The sequence below is a fragment of the Anopheles coustani genome, chromosome 3 (genome assembly GCF_943734705.1).
Source record: "Anopheles coustani chromosome 3, idAnoCousDA_361_x.2, whole genome shotgun sequence".
Taxonomy (NCBI): Eukaryota; Metazoa; Arthropoda; class Insecta; order Diptera; family Culicidae; genus Anopheles; species Anopheles coustani.
Genome location: NC_071288.1, coordinates 19285111 through 19301071, shown reverse-complemented (window position 1 = coordinate 19301071; position 15961 = coordinate 19285111). Strand labels below are relative to the sequence as shown.

Below are 15961 nucleotides of genomic sequence, written 5' to 3'. Positions count from 1 at the left end.
CTATTTTTAAGTCCGGTTTGTCGCTCCTCTCCTTCTTCTATGCCAATGTCCGATTGGAAAATTGGATTTGGTCCCCGAGAATGCTTTCCCCTGACCATAAACAGATATACCAGGCCAATGCGTTCGTTGTTCGTTCGTTTCGACATGGAAGGTTTTTTTTTATCGACAAGTGAAACACAACTTATCATGAATGTCGGTGCAACTACGGCACCGATGAGAATGAGAATGAGAATATGCATGCGGAGCACGAGATAAAAATGCTGACCTTTCCCGTTTCCTCCAGAGATGATGTGCGATGGGTTTGCCTTTACAAATACACCCGTCAAAGCCATTCATAAGAGCTGCACTGCACTGCACATAAAACCCCGTCGTTTTGTGGAAAACTTTCACCAAATGTTGCGTTAAGTTTGTTTTTTCGAACGGCTTTGGCGGAACACTCAAACTTCCACACATGATATCTAGAGAAAACTATGCACCCCCGGTCGGTAGAGGGTTTTGGGGTTGCATCGTCGTCCAGATACGCCCGGATAACTTATCTAATGCTAGGCAACCCCGCGCTGTTAGGGCCGATACTATCATGCGTTCTAACACTACCGATAAGCGCGGAGCAAACAAAAACGGGGGCCAAAAGGAAAGCAACTGGGAAAGCCGAGAGAACGGTGGTTTTTGCGGCCTGGTGTGGTACTCACTTGTATCTGCAACGGTTCTATGGTGCCATGCTCCCACCGTCCGATGCAGGTTTCGGTTTTCTTCGCGACCGCTGTGGTGCCATTGATGAAATCGGTCTGCGATTGTACAAAGATGCTGCTGTTGGCCTGTGGTGAAGTAAGACGAAAGTGTGTGAGAATAATCATTTCAAACAATTTCCCTACAACACACTACCTAGATAAACGAGCCTAGCAAATGTGGTTTGATAATACTCTATGTAAGGTCCCACAACGAACGAAGATAAACGCGTCTCGGGCGCAGAACGCTAATGTTCTACAGAGGACTCGAAGCCGTATTTAATGACGGAAGCAAGAAAAAAAAACATGCCTCACAACAACTCCAAACAAAAAGTCAAATAGGCCGTAACAAACATGGCACTTTCTTCGCATTCGGGGAAAAGAATGTTTCCACAGCTCATCAATAATCTTCACGATGCGAACCCACCCCGTGTGGGCCTTTGGTACTCAGTCTTCCACGGGCGGAAGCAAGCGATGTGTGTGTGTGTATACGTTCCGCTTCGACACCACGTCGAGAGTCTGTCTAAACGTGATCGAAGTCTCCGGGCCGGGGCCGAGCTCTTTGATTAATGACACTTTTCCTTTCCTCCTTAGTAGGAGGTAGTTAGAGTTCCGTACGGGTACCGGTGGGGAGGGAGGGAAGAGTCAGTGGCACGTTCGGTGAGTGACAAGAGCAGGAAAAAGAAGTAAAACTTTTGTAAAGAAATACACACACACGCATACGATAAGAAAAAAAAACAACGAAAACCAGCGTGGGGTTTTTCGTGCCATCATCGATCTTCGGTATGACTCGCTTGGGCAAGTACGGGAACTTGAACACGATCCGCTGCCAAAATGGCTGAACTTAGGCGACCCTGATTGACGCGCGAAACTCTGCGGGATATCAAAGGTGTAGATTGTGCCTGAAGATTTATCAAAGTGTTCCGTAAACAACGGAATCAAATCGATAAACTAAACTACCGGTACACAAACCAGATTAAGGGACTACTACTTCCAGAGTTGAACGAATCAATGACCCATTCACATTTCTTAGGGAAATTGTTCAAACATACTTACTTGACTGAATGAGAGACCAGCTCCGGAACTGTGGAAGTTCTTGGCGACCAATTCCAGTGGGGAACAGGGAAGAAACGGAGAGCTTGCTGGTGGCGTGTTATACCCTCCGGTCGCGAATAACGATTCCGTTACTGTGAATTAGAAAGGAGAGAAGACAATTAAAGTTTAGTTTGCTACAGAACTAAGGATTTTGTACTTTTAGGAACGGGAACTAAATCTCCAAACTAAATTCTACAATTCCGCAATGGTCATACTGGCAACGATTCTTTTCATCAGCGTAGCAACCGATGGTTACCACAGACTTCAGCCTACCGAGGATGCTGCGAAATCGTGAATGGAATCGAAGTGAAAAGAAGTGATTCCGACGTAAAAGAAGAAACACTTGAGAACGCGCGTTCCACTGGAGTGGGCAAAAAATAAATGAACAAAACGTTCCAAAAAGGTAGGCCAAAACAAAAAAAACAAGGAATGGAAGAAACATAACAAGTCTACAGACCCCGAAAACGAGGCGTGTGGAATGAGATGGAGATAAGATGAACCTCGTTCAGGAACCTCAAGTTTTAAGGCTTTGAATGTGAGGCTTAAGAAACAGATATGTGGTAGACACCTTTGCATACCTTTGTAGTGGTTAGAGGTGAAGGAGTTTTTTTTTCATTTTCATTTTAAGTACTCAAACATGTTGTTGAAAGTTGTACTGGGGCTTCGAGAATGTTAACAATTCATCTTTTGTTTTACCTTACTTTTACTAGAGGACTGAATAGGACTATGTTCTTGTGGCTCACACTGCCCTTGGACCTTTCGTACATCAAGAAATGGCTCACTTGAAAGCAAGATTTAAAAAACAACAACAACCCAAATACACACGAAATGCACAATAAGACAAAAATCAGCTATAAATAAAGTGCACCAGTTTATCGTGGGTCGTGTTACTTCCTCGCCCCGGGGTCGGGCCCGAGGCACGTGATGATAAAAGTACTACAAGCGGGCCGTAAATAAGCTGCTAAACGGTTACAAGCCGATCCTTCCCCCCTCGGGACGACTCGCTAAGTCTGCGGGCGAGGGTGGTAGTCGTTGTTCATGCAACACCGACTAACTAGTGCAGACACTAGGTGTGTGCCGTGTTGTTCCCCCGAGCCGATGTGGACTCTGATAATTTATAACGAGCTGCAAATAGTTATAGCGCCCCAGAACACGGTCCCGGGAACTTGGCAGCTGGAACATTCGGGCAGCATTCGGGAGGTGATTGCTGGCCACCTCCTCAAGGTGGCGGAGGGGAGGTCGAATCCAATGAATTTGCGACTGCCCGCGTATTGAACCGGCGGTGGGTGATTTACGACCCCGTGGGCTTCGAGAGTTCCTACACCAGGCGTTCGTTTGTATCGGGCTTTTTTTGGGGGAAGAGGTTATACCAGAGGGTTCAGAGCGTGTGCCATTTTGGGGTAAATTCGGTAAATAACTTCTGCATCCGCTACTTTCCAGCTCCCTTGGTGTGGGACGACGGAGGACGACGACCTGAGGTGCGAAAGAAATTTGCTCGCTTTGGGGAATGTTTTTGGTCACATTTTCGATTAGCATTCTACTATGGCTCTTGCAGCTGGTGGCTGGAACTTTGGACCACCTTTTGTCCCAGGGTGGGACCGTGGTCGACGGTGGTGCAGAAGGAGTGGAGGTTGTACACAAATGTCACAAAGTTTTCCCAGAGGCTTATCCCGGTCTGGTCACTGACGTCTGTGTAGAGTGAGATCACACCACCGGTGGCACGACACCGGTCAAACCGGGAAAGTTTTGCCACTCGGGTGGTTTCCCGAGCGGGCTTTTCGATCCGGGCGCACACAAAAACACACACACACATATTCGCCACTTTCATTAGTCTTTGCGGAGGCTGGGCTAAAAGTAAACTAATAAATCCCCGGTTGCGTTTGACAGGAGAAACCAGGGCCACCAAGTAGTTCTACCGGTTGTTCTTGTGTGCTGCGGGCGGGTTTTATTTTTCCGTTTCTCGCACGTGTTTTTTTCTGTTTTTCGATTCGTTTGTTTGCGCAACAAACCGGAACCAAGAAAATCTCATTTGCGATCGCAAGTTTTGCAACAGACCTGGCGGCCTCTGACTGCTGGACAAGAATGCAGCAATGTACATTCCGAGCGGTGTGCGTTCTGAAGAGTGTGGGAGTTGCGCTCAATCGGTTGTCAGGGCAGAAAAGGGGGGCCATAAATCTGATTTGCCACTCGATCGTTTGTTACATTTCTACCGCTTCGAGAATTGCCAGGAAGAGTTGATTGTAAGCGGGGATCTAGCAATTCAAGTTCTCTAGAGCAGGAGTTGCAATGTATGAAGAACAGACGTCACAGAAATGTTAAAAGACATTGGGATGGAGATTTAAGACTTCAATTCGATACTATGAACATGTCTTAAAGTATCAAAAGTATTGAAGAAAAATCAATGGATTTATATACCCATTATGCAACTCCGTCCGCACGTCTCCAAGGAAGCGTTGGTCAAGAAATTGCGTAAAAATATGCAAAAGACCCCTCGGCTTTCCTGCCACGCCAAAAGTGCACCTGCTTCCTGACGTGTCTGGCTTTTCTGTCCATCTGGACTCAACGTTTGGGGGTGGGGTGGGATGAACATTGCTTCCGGCGTCGGGTGTGGGCTTCAGAGTACATGACAGGAAATCCTAAGAATGCCAATCCTACTCCCTGAGCTGCTTTACCATCGGAACACGGGAGAGGGCACGCACCCGGGGACATTGTTACTAAGTCAACGAAGTTGAGCACTAGCGCATGTGACAGGTCGGAAAGGCTTTCAAAGCAAATGCGCCTTGATGCGTCTTCGGTTACGTGCGTCAAGCCGGTTCGGGCTAGTGTCCGTTGTTCCCGTGTCTTGTTTTTGAGCTCCACCACTGTGGACCGATGTTCTTTTGTGTATTCCTTTACCGTCCGCTCTCGGTTGCCCTGTCGGTCAGTTGATGAAACATGGACATGAAATAGAACCCGAGCGCAGAACGCGGGGTGGACACACTTGCCAGACGCTAACCGTTCCGGCCTGACCGGCACGTTGCGCCGTTTTTGGACTTCGGACGGCCTGGAGTGTAATAAAATTGAAAATGATACCGTCATATAGAGGCGCAAGAAAGAAAACGACTGAAGAAACCCCGGGCCTGAGATGATAAAGATGATGGTAGATTGGCCCCCGCTTTCGTCTTAACTGCAGCTAGCAAGCCTGTGGATGCTGCCTGTCCATCTCGATGATGGTTCAAAATTTTACGATCCCTCCCAGACGACAGGGGCTTCTAAGAAATTCTTCTACAAGCAATATATCTCCATTTATCTTAAATCCGGGAGGTTTTTGTTTGTCTTGAGATACCTCCCGCTTGGATGGAGGGGTGGGAGGAGACTGAAACACAACAAGCAAACCCGGTGAGGATGTTCCGGTAGCGCAACCCTCTCGAGCCGGACCAACTCTACGAAGCGGAGGCTAGTTGAGCGAGCAAGAACAATAAAATTCTCAGCCTTTCGATAAAGGAACTATTGCTTCGGTTCGTCGATCATCGCCCAGCGTAGGCTTGTGCTTGAACGCTGGTTCTCCAGCCACCGTGTCTCGGGCAAGACAATTATAACATAAGACGAGCCGTAGACCCTTATCATCGGCGCTGACCAGTGGTCGCTTCTCACTCCTTAGCACGTTCTTCGATCGAACCAAGACGGGAAGAAAACTCCGGCTAGGCCAGTGAAGGAGCTTGTTTATTTTCGTAAATGTCCTCGCTACCGGCGGTGTCTTACAGTAAGTCCCTCCAACATGAACAACCGAACCTAATCGGTGGAGTAGTTCGCCAATATGACATGGCTCTATCGGTGGTCAAAAGTTGGAAGTTTGTTTTTGTCAGTTCGGTCTTGTAGATAATAATTTAAAGCCGGTCCAGAAACGTAAGATTACGTCGCCTGCAGAGAAACACCGGTTTGGGTGGAACTATTTTAAACACACTGTGCGGATGAACTATCTTGAAAATGGGGCCTGCCGAGAGTTTATTCAATTGATTTCTTAACCGACGCTTTGAGAGTTACAAAGAGGAGGGTAAGTTTGAAAGACGTAATATTGGTTTTCTATAAACTAAAGTACCAAGTGAAAATACATAAAACGAGAGACTATGCCGAACGCCATGGGAAGGATTACATGTGTATAAACACACTGAAAATATACGAGATACGAGAATAGAATGGGTGACAAAACATTCAGGAACAATCGACAAACATGTTCGTACCTTTTTAATTTCGGGCAATGAATTTAATTTCACCGAAATTGACTCTCGCTCCGTTCTCTTTGCGATCCGAACTTTGCCGATGAAACTGTCAATAGACAACGATAATGAGAAAAAAAAACCCCTTAAAGCAAACAGGGTCAGCCATGCGTGTAAGAAAAATACAGATCAAAGGAATCCTATTTGACCTAACGAAAGAAAAAAAAACCGAGAAAATTGAAAAGAAGCCTTAAAAAAACAAGTTGGGCCAACAAAAAAAAAAGGCTTCCCGAAAAAAGGACGCCTTTTGAAGGAAACCGGACTGTTTAAAGATTGAAGGGTGCCGATAAGAGGATAAAAGATTGCTCCCGGGAAGATAGATGCCAGGTTGATAGATTCTATTGCCTGCTCCCCCGACACCACGCCCCTCGCCCTTATGTTTGCAGCGTCTTTTTTCCCTTTTTCCCTTCTTACCTTTTCCTCCCCCACCCTACCATCATCATCATTGCCATAGAAAAAGGGCATTAAAACTTTGCACGTACTGCCATTTATCGATGAAAGAACCTTTCATCCATCAAGCGGCCGTGGCCGGTTCGGTAAATTAGGAAGAGTTGCGCGGGAATGGTGGGTGATCCCAGCCCATGCGGAGGGCATGAGTTCGTAGCGAAAGTTTCCAAACTCCAAAGCCATAAATTACCATCGATTGCAGCGCGTATCGTGTGCAGGAGTGGTACACGGCTCGCGAGACACTATGGACAATTTTCCGAAGTAAAAAAGAAATAAACGAAAGCCCTGGCATGCTTAAGAACGCGGATATGGTTGGCTCTGACGATGTAATCGAACTAGCTGCGTCGTAATCGAATAGGCTTTCAGAACGTCCTGGGGACCTAGCGAAGCCCTGAGCCGCACTGAAGCGCCTACCGAATCGCTACCGAGGAAAGTCTCCACGTTCCGCTAATGGCTTCCGTAATTACCGTACAACTCAATTTCATCGGGAAATTTATTGGAAAGTCCAGAATTTGTGAGAGCACCCCGATTGCATGTTGCTCGTTTGGCGGCTCCGTGGAAAGTTGTTGGGGAGGGAATTCCTGATGGGAGGAAGCAAAAAAAAAACAGGTAACGGGTTGTTTCCTTCGTGTAGTTCCGGTTTGGCGGTTCTCTGCCGACTGCATGCGACTGTAATTAAGGAGTCTGCACTTTTTCGCACAGACGCGATACACCCATTTACAAAGGCACTGTTGCGTGGTTGCCGGATGGAGAACGGTAATCAACAAAGTTCCAGAAAGTACCCCAATGTTTCTGGTGCTTGTAAAGGATTGTTCTACGGCTACGAAGAATGTTGTGGACATGGACACAACGACAGGATAGTTTTTCCTTCGTTTTATTCGCACTCAGTTCCATTATCTATCATTAAGGCATTGCATCAATTATTCGTACGCGTCAGATCGTCGGGAGCATTTTATGTTCATCGTCCCAAAGATTGTTTTTAACTGCATGATTTCTTTTGTAGCTTACAATACTCAGGATATGGCATTTAACTTGTTGCTGCTTTTTTCGAGATTAGTTTTATGACGCTTTCAGTTGCTGAGCATCCTATAATCTATCTACAAACATTAGAGATGATTACAAGCAGTGTCGGTGAAGGATGGGTTCCTAGAACTTTCAGCAGCCACTCGGTGGATCGACGCTTCGATTTGTTACTGTCGATCGGCTCGATAAGACATGCTGGCACCTTCGCTGCAGCAAAAACCCCCGAGCCGAGCCCTGCGAAATTATATCTAGGTCCAGACGAGGGGGAGGGAGGTTAGGTTTTTGATAGAGTGGTATGTGTTTATGAATAATTCTACAGGAAATTTCGTCCGCGGTACGTCTTCACGTCGTCGGCTTATCGGTTGATTTATTAATCGTAAAATGGAAACTTCTACTCGTAAAACGTTAGAATAACGCACGGCACTGCATGTCAATTAGGGACGGGTTCGGAAGAGGGCCCGCGTTGTCAGATTTTTTTTCGGGTCTTCTTCCTCCTCTTCTGATTCGCATTCCAAGCCCCATAAACACCAAAGCCACCATCACCACAACAGCGTGCGAGAGTGCACGGCCGGTGCACGCCGTTTAGTATCTCAGCTCGCTCGGTTATGTGTTGTGAACGTCGTAATGTTGTGGCTATGGTTGTTTTTTTTTCTTCTGTGTTGCAGTTCGTGAAGCGCGCCTAACCTTCCGGCAAACAGTCGACAACAGTGGATTGGCTTCCCCGGGCAGTAGCTTTTATGGCGAGTCGTGGCCGGGGGGGGCCACACAGACCCTGTGTGTGCGCGACGACTTACGTCAATAAAGTGTGGCCTTTTGACGGATAACATGCGTAAACATAACCCGATGGTGCGTATGGCGCACCATTTCGAGACAACCAACTGTTATGTAGCTGTCGGTGGCGAAAGGGCGTCCGGAAGAAGGGTGGATTACGGGCAACGTTATTTAGGCGATGAAAGGCAACCACAGACTGTGGCCCAGTGAGGATCGCGGTGAAGATAGAGACATTAGACAAGAATTAGCTGGAAAACGTGAGGCTATGCCAATGGCCATATGTTGGCGGGGAGGTACACAACCACCCGTCCGGAGCTAGTGTAAGATATTGGTGGAGAAAGTGTAGCTTTAGAACGCAGATTGTTATCGTTTTGTCCAAATATTTCACGGTTAGTTTACAGCAAATCAAAGCTATAACACGATAAGTTAAATGAAACTCCATTGTCGGAGTAAAACCACCGCCGAAGAAAACAGTAAGATATTGAGATGAAAAATGTGACCTATCCATCCATTAGTACTTCCATCGTCGTTTGTTTTGTCCCAATTGATGGACTCTGGTTGAGTTTTTTCACGTGAAGAAATGTTGCCCAACGTTTGGAGTGGGAACTAATAGGATCATAATGTTCGAATGTAGTCACTTGAGCGATTCAGATTAGCGAAAGGAAAAATTGTTCCCCATTTTCTTCCGTTTCCGGGAAAACAAGCAATATAAAGACGGTGGTCCCACGTTCCATCTTGACAAGCGATATGACCGGCAATATGTAAAAATAATAAAACAACAACGTGCGAAAGAGGGGATGCACAAAAATCTTTCTATAAATCACCCGGACACCCACACACCCCGGATGCCGTTTTCCCCTCCCCAACCCCCGGCCCGATAATCAATGCCCGACATTCAATTTGATTAATGAAGTCATAGCTTAATCCCTCATTAATTTCATTCAGGCTCGAAAAATGTGGACAACGATCGGGGCAAAGGGAAAGCTGATCGAAGATGATGAAGAGATGAGAGCGCGTGAATGATAAACGAATGAACAAAAAAAAAGATATTTTCTCCTCGGCAGAAAAGAAAATAGACGGAAGTAAATGAAAGAAGAAAAAAACACAGGCACGAACAAAAGAGAAAAATCCAAAACGAATGGAGAAAAATCTTCTGGCCCATTCTCGACGGCATTGGTCCGTGGTGGAAAGCGTCGCAGTGGAGGGTGCCGGCCGAGGAAGCAGCGGTAGGTAAAGTGCGAGTGCGAACTCCCATCGAGTACAAAGCTAACTTTTACTTGAAACGTTCGATTCCGGACCGCCTGTCGATGATTTTCCTCCTAAGCTTCCCGAACAAGGCCGAGAGTTCATGCTGAGCCTAGACCAGATAGTTCACTGGGATGGGGAGGGGTATGGGAGCAGGGAATACCCAGCCGACCAGCATGCCGCGGCAGGGATCGATTTGCGAACGATAAAAGTGCTTCCCATCTACCATCAGCCGCCATCATCATTATTCATAATTATTTCCCCCCGCCCCACGACTGGTCCTCCCTTCTTCGGCGAGCGTGTCGGCCGCTTCACTGGATCAGGATATTTTCTTTTTTTTCCAACTCGCTCGCCGACGGGAAAGAACATCCAACAGTTTATCTGCGGCCCAAAGTAGGAGGAAGCAGCAAGGTTTGTAAAGCCCTTGCTCAACACTGAGAGCTGGCGGCTCGATTGAAACGTTCTACGGGTTACACGGAAGCGCCATAACATAATGTGGACCGGGGTTGGAACGCTTCCTGCAGGTTGATTTTTATTTCATTTCCACGCACTCATTACGGAAGCTACCGTGTGTGTGTGTGTGTGTGTGTGTGTGTGTGTGTGTGTGTAAGAGTGTGTGGCGGGTTCGGAATCAAGCCTTCATAAGTAAGCAACGAGCGTACAAATTGTTTGCGAAATCGATTAAATCGTTTCTGCCTGATTGGGAGCTGTTTAACGCTCGTCGACGACTTCGACTCTCGTATGAAACGGACTGCAGTGCGGCTCAATTGCTGGCAGTGCCTGTAATCAACGGTGGAAGGATAGGGCAAGTGTCCTGATCACGAAGGTTGTACACGACGAAAGGGACGGCAAGGAAAGCACCAGCATCAACAGGATTTTCCAATCACTAGAAGCCCAGCCCTTCTTCTCGAATCTCGCACGGGAAACATGGAAAGGGAAAGTGCGTGTGCGAGTGAAAAAGCGGTCGAGATCTCGCGACCAGTCCCGCATAACAATAGCATCAATAATTAGAGACTATATAAATAATTAGCTCAATCCCCCGAGGGGCCTCGACTCTGGCGCAAAAGTCGAGCCGTGCCAAGTGAAGCCTTAAAACCGTGCAGTCGGTCCAGATTGCCAGTTCGGGCCCTCCAGAGTGCTGCAGTACCAGGTGTGAGGTGGCCGAGCGCTAGGAGGCAATTATTATTATTATTTTGCTACATTATCTAAGGTACCGCATCATCGACATTCGCCGCACCGAAGGGCCCGGGACTGAAGCTCGTGCCATCCACCAGCAGTACGGTGGGAGTCTTTGGGGAGCGGTTGGGAGGGAACGGTGCGGCATAATGAAAACCGCAAATACCCATTCTCTCGCTGCAGTGCTGCTGTTGTTGTTGTAAAGGCCGGGAAAGTTCATGTTTTTTGGATGAACGACGCGCGCCCCTCTTTTGGGAGCTGCGCTGCAGTTTATGAATAAGTAAAACGCAAAACACAGGGCGTCCCCAGGATCCTCCATCTCCCACGGGAGCTCGGAGGGGGGGAGTGGAATGCATTCCCATCCACCCTGCTGACCACCCCAAACCCCAAGAAGAAAGGCAGCGACGACTGCAACAACGATGGACGTGCCAGTGGAAATTGGCGTTACCGTTTCTCGTCTTTCTACCGACTTCGGAAGAGTTGAGGGTTCGCCGTCCGAGAAAGTGTCCGCGGCGTAACGAAAGCATAATTCAGGTTCAATTTGCATACAATTAAATAGCTAAACATGTAAACAATGTTTTGATGGATCGGATAAGCGGAGGTGATGAGAAAAGGGTCGGAATTAATCAAATGGACAGGGTTGGCCACTCGTCTATCGGGGGTTGTGTGTTCGGAAAACGGAATTCGGTTTGATGCGATCGGGATGAAGGTGGAAGGAAGATGATATTTGCAAGATTTTTACAGAAAAGATGCATGATGTTCAACAAAATTCAAGATTTAGAAATACTAAGTGTTCAGGTATGAAATACTTGGAACACTGTTCTTCCATCCGTTAGGAGTTGAACCAAGACTAGTAAAATAAGTTAATTACGGTGCTACAACTGATATGTTTTGGCTTCGGCTAAGCTAAACTGGGAACAAAGCGGAAAACAGGAGCATCATCCTTGGCCTTGCTCCCCTCATTGGTAGTCTGAAACACGCTTCAAAGTTGACCTCCCGGCGAAGCGGATAATTTACGCCAAAGTTAAACGAAGACCTATTAGAAACATGGGCATCAGCGAGCGTGCGCTCGGAAGAAAGGCAAGTGATCTAGAAAAATAGGAACGTCAAAAAAAAAAACGAAAGCAATAACCCTTCCCATCAGGCGTGTAATTAAATCTTAACTTCTTTCCTAGGGCCTGAGCAGGGAGCCGTGGATTCATCTTTCGGCGAAAAGCCAACCGTTTACCGGGGGGGTTTGGGTTTCTCCCGCGTTTGTGCGCTGGCATTAGTCTTCCTTCGAGAGAATATTGCCTAGACCCGGGCAGACACTGGAGTTCATTGGCGAAAATTAAGAAAGCCCGAAAAGAAACCGGTCGCCGAGGAAGAAAGGGCAAATTTAGTGAAGAAATAACCATCCGACAAAGGCGGCGTCGTCCGGAACTTCATCAGCGAGGGAGCGCCACACGGACGGTCCAAGACGAGGGAAACGGGGCGCTGGGTGGCGCGCACGTGTTTGCAAGAGAACATGGGTTTTGGATGAGTCATTTTCGACGACGATTCTCATCGGTCTCGAATGCGAAAGGTTTGCCGTTCGAGGCTATGAAATTACCGTTTTCGTTGGATGGGGATTGTTTTTCACACCTTTCGGAGGCATTGGACCAGGCGTATGACAGGAATTTATACCGAAAAAGGGTAAGGAATGAGTACAGAATCAGGTTAGGGCACCAACCAACTGTTAACAGCATAGAAAACAACAAAAAATAAATATAATGAAGAAATTTGATTCCATGGATCATGTAGATTGATTGATAAGATGGATTACGATAGCTTAACTCATCCTTGACTGATTAGGATTCTGTAGTAAAAGAGTTTTTCACATTGCTTACTTGAATCTTAAACTATTGCCTGAAGATTTTAAACAACGTTTGCTACCAAGATGCATCGCTGGCTGCAAAATATTGTATGTAGACGTTTGCAGCGTTTTAGGTATAGAAACTAGATGCATTTTCTTCTATGTGCTGTTTCATATCTCTGGAGAATTTACCCCGATTAGCCAACCCTTTACGGTGCATTTCATAAACAAACATATAATATTTATTATTAATTTGCATATTCATACTTTCGCCCTCGCTCCGGTGCCATATTTGCATGAAGGTAATACGCTAGACTACGGATGGATGCAGTTCTAGCGAGCAAGCACGGAAGCGTTGTTACGAAGGGCCTACTCTTGCACCATGCGTACGAGGATCTCCAAGTGTACGACCGGATAAGGCTCCCGAAGATGGATGGAATTAAACATTACCACCCGGAAGTCAACTGTGTTGGTTGCTGAGCAAACCATTCGCCATCTTAAAACCGGAGTTCGGATATGTTGCCGTCCGATGAATAACTGCAGTTTGAGGAACAAATTCAAGGTGCGCGCCGAGTAGTAGATGATTTCTAATACACGATGGCATGTCGAATCCCTGAAAGGACGTACATCGCTTGCATCCGCAGCGCTGTCCATTTCGTTAGTGTTCGGGATTAAATATTCCATTTTAAATGCTGTTGAATCCGTAATAAAAAGCCCTCTCCAGAAGCTTCACCCATCTTCCGCCGGTGATTGCACACATCGCCATAGGTTTGTAGCCATTTGTAGAACAACGTTTGCTACACTGTACAAACAGACGCCTCTGTTCCGTGAGAGAGACTTGCACCGTTCCCAGGCCGTCATTGTGAACCCGCCTAGTATCTCTTTCCATCAGTAGTCCGAACGGCCTGCGAAAGCTTCACCGATGTCGTTCAAACTCAAAGTGCAACATGCACAGGCGAGATTAGTTGGTCCAGAGGGGAAGTGACCTAGGAGGGTGTCCATCGTACGCTGATGTAATTGGAAGCTCGCGCGTTGTTTGAAATTTCACTGAAGCCTCCACACAACGACCCTCGATTGCCATCACTGGGAGCATAAGAAAAAACAAAACTTGCTGCACTTACAACACAAAAAACTGGTAGTCCTAAAAAATACCATTTTGTAACATGCGTTACCCAAGTTTTTTTTTTTGTGTAGGACCGAGCGTAGTGGTTGGGGGGAGTTTCCATTTGTTTTTCATTATGCCGTTGCATTTTGCAGCAACGCACACTCGACGTGCAATGCGTCGTTCGCCGCGTGTCTATCCTCTTTCGGGCATGCTCCGCCGAAACGACACCAGAAAGGCTATTCAATATTTTGTTCCCAAACCCAGGGTGTGCTCCACGTCCACGTTCTGCCATTACGGGCGGGCTGTATGCATTTTCCGGCTTCAATGTTTGCACTCGCATCGGACGAGCATAATGCGTTTGAAAGCGGGGGGTTGCAGAAAAAAGTGGTCTTAAAAAAAAAAATCACCAGCCTAAACTTGAAGGCAACAGATGAGCAAAATGTTTGTCAATGACAGACAGGCAATGTGCTATCAGCAGTATCCTGTTTTTTCCCCCTCCTCTTCTCGACAGTGGAAATGGGTCTCGTTGTTTTTTTTTCTTTTCGCTTTCACACGGGGCAAAATTGCGCGTGTCACAAAAATAGTATACGCGCGAAATGGACGGATCGAGGCCATGTGGAGGTGTTTTCCTTTTTTTCCCCTATTTTACTGATGAGTTGCATCCCGCCACGTTCAACATAACAGCGTGCAGCGGGAGCATCGTCTATTGCACTCATAGAGAGCTGGTGCTGCAGAATGCTTCCAACCATCCACCATTCGGGATTCTGCGGCATCAGCAACATCATCTCGGTGCAGCGAATTTCAAACAAACCGAACGCATCGAGAATTCAGCGAGCACGTTGTGCAGGCGTGCCGCAGCATATCGGTGCACCGGTGGCGCTTATCATCGGACGGCACATGCAGCTGCAACCAAACTCACTAATGTTTGTCACATTCCGGTGGCCGGTGTTTCTTCGCGTCCACGGAGGAACCTCCAATGAATGTTCAGTTAAAATATAGGTAACGTCCGGTGGTGGTGTGCCCAAGTACACGTCAGATAATCGTTACGTGTCGTGAACTCAAACCCGGTGGCATGAGCTCCGGAATTCCCAAAGCCTTCCCGATCCCAGCCTTCCTTCTTCACGTTTCGTACTTGCCGGTGTTGAGACTTTGGTTGGTCAATCAGCGCCATCGTCCGCAGCCTGCCGGTGACCTGTGACCTAAGCCAGTCCGAATTAGTTGGCGTCCGGTTGGGTACAAATTAAATGGCAAAACTCAGACAACCACGGAATGTCGACAAACTATATGGGTGCGTTTTGATCTCGAAGCGAGTCCAAGGGTCCACCGACGACGACTGCATGCCAACTAATGCACCTTCCGAACGGTTCTGCAAACGCAACGTCGGCCGGATCTCGCCTGGGGTGCGGGTGGAGCAGAGGGCAGTGTTTCGATAATTGCAATTGCAGCGTAAACTGCAACCCGAGCCATGCGTTAGGATCGCTCAAGGTAAAGAGCGTACGACGAGTGGTCCCAGAGATGCAGTTTTCGGTAAATTAAATATATTTGGCACAAAACTACAAAGCCTTTGCAGCAGGAGCCGCCAGGAGAAAATAGTATCACCCGCTGGGGAGGGGGAGGGATGGTACAACCGAAACGGAATACTCAAACGCAGCACCAAGCCGTTCCCGTGTGTGAGGCCGTTTTCCAGCTCCGGATAAATATTAAACCATAGTCAAAAACGATGGCCAACGTCCTATGGCGTCGGATGAGAGAAAGGACATGTAGGCAGGATATGGGAGTTGGAACCACACACGACCGTCGAGCGTGCATCGTCTCGCGTTGCATTTGCCAAAGATGCATCTCCGGATGGTTTGAACGGGCATGAATTCCGATGGTGGCAGCAACCGGGTGAATAATGGCAGAAAACAACCGAACACAAGCGGTGGTGCATGCGCCGCACACCATGGGAAAACGGGGAAAACTCAATCCCTCCCCCCGCCCCCATTCCCCTCAAGGATCGCTCGGAAAGCGAATGCGTCCAGGTTGAGTGTGTGTGTGTGTGCATGCAAACGCACGACGTGTCACAGGAATGCATTCTTCTTCTAATTTACATTTATAATCTACTCTCGATGTTTGCACAAGTCCGCCCACCCGAGTCCACCCCCCCTTCTTCCGGCAGCCGCAGACAGCTCCCGATGGCCACCACCGCAACAACATGCAGCAGTTGTATGCACCGACCCCCGTATGCACCGATATATTCTTCGCTTGGACCACGGAGGGAGGCAGAAAATTTACAACTCGGTCA

At 47.5% G+C, this 15961-nt stretch overlaps 1 protein-coding gene across 1 annotated transcript in view; it reads right to left on the bottom strand.

Moving 5' to 3' along the window:
- The window catches only part of LOC131272375 (protein winged eye), a 64530-nt gene that overhangs the window by 30839 nt on the left and 17730 nt on the right, over positions 1-15961 (bottom strand). The window contains exons 2-3 of the mRNA XM_058274093.1: positions 1782-1912; positions 690-815 (exon numbers count right to left, since the gene is read on the bottom strand). Of these exons, the coding sequence (XP_058130076.1) occupies positions 690-815; positions 1782-1912 (257 nt within the window). The remainder of the gene's footprint in view (positions 1-689; positions 816-1781; positions 1913-15961) is intronic.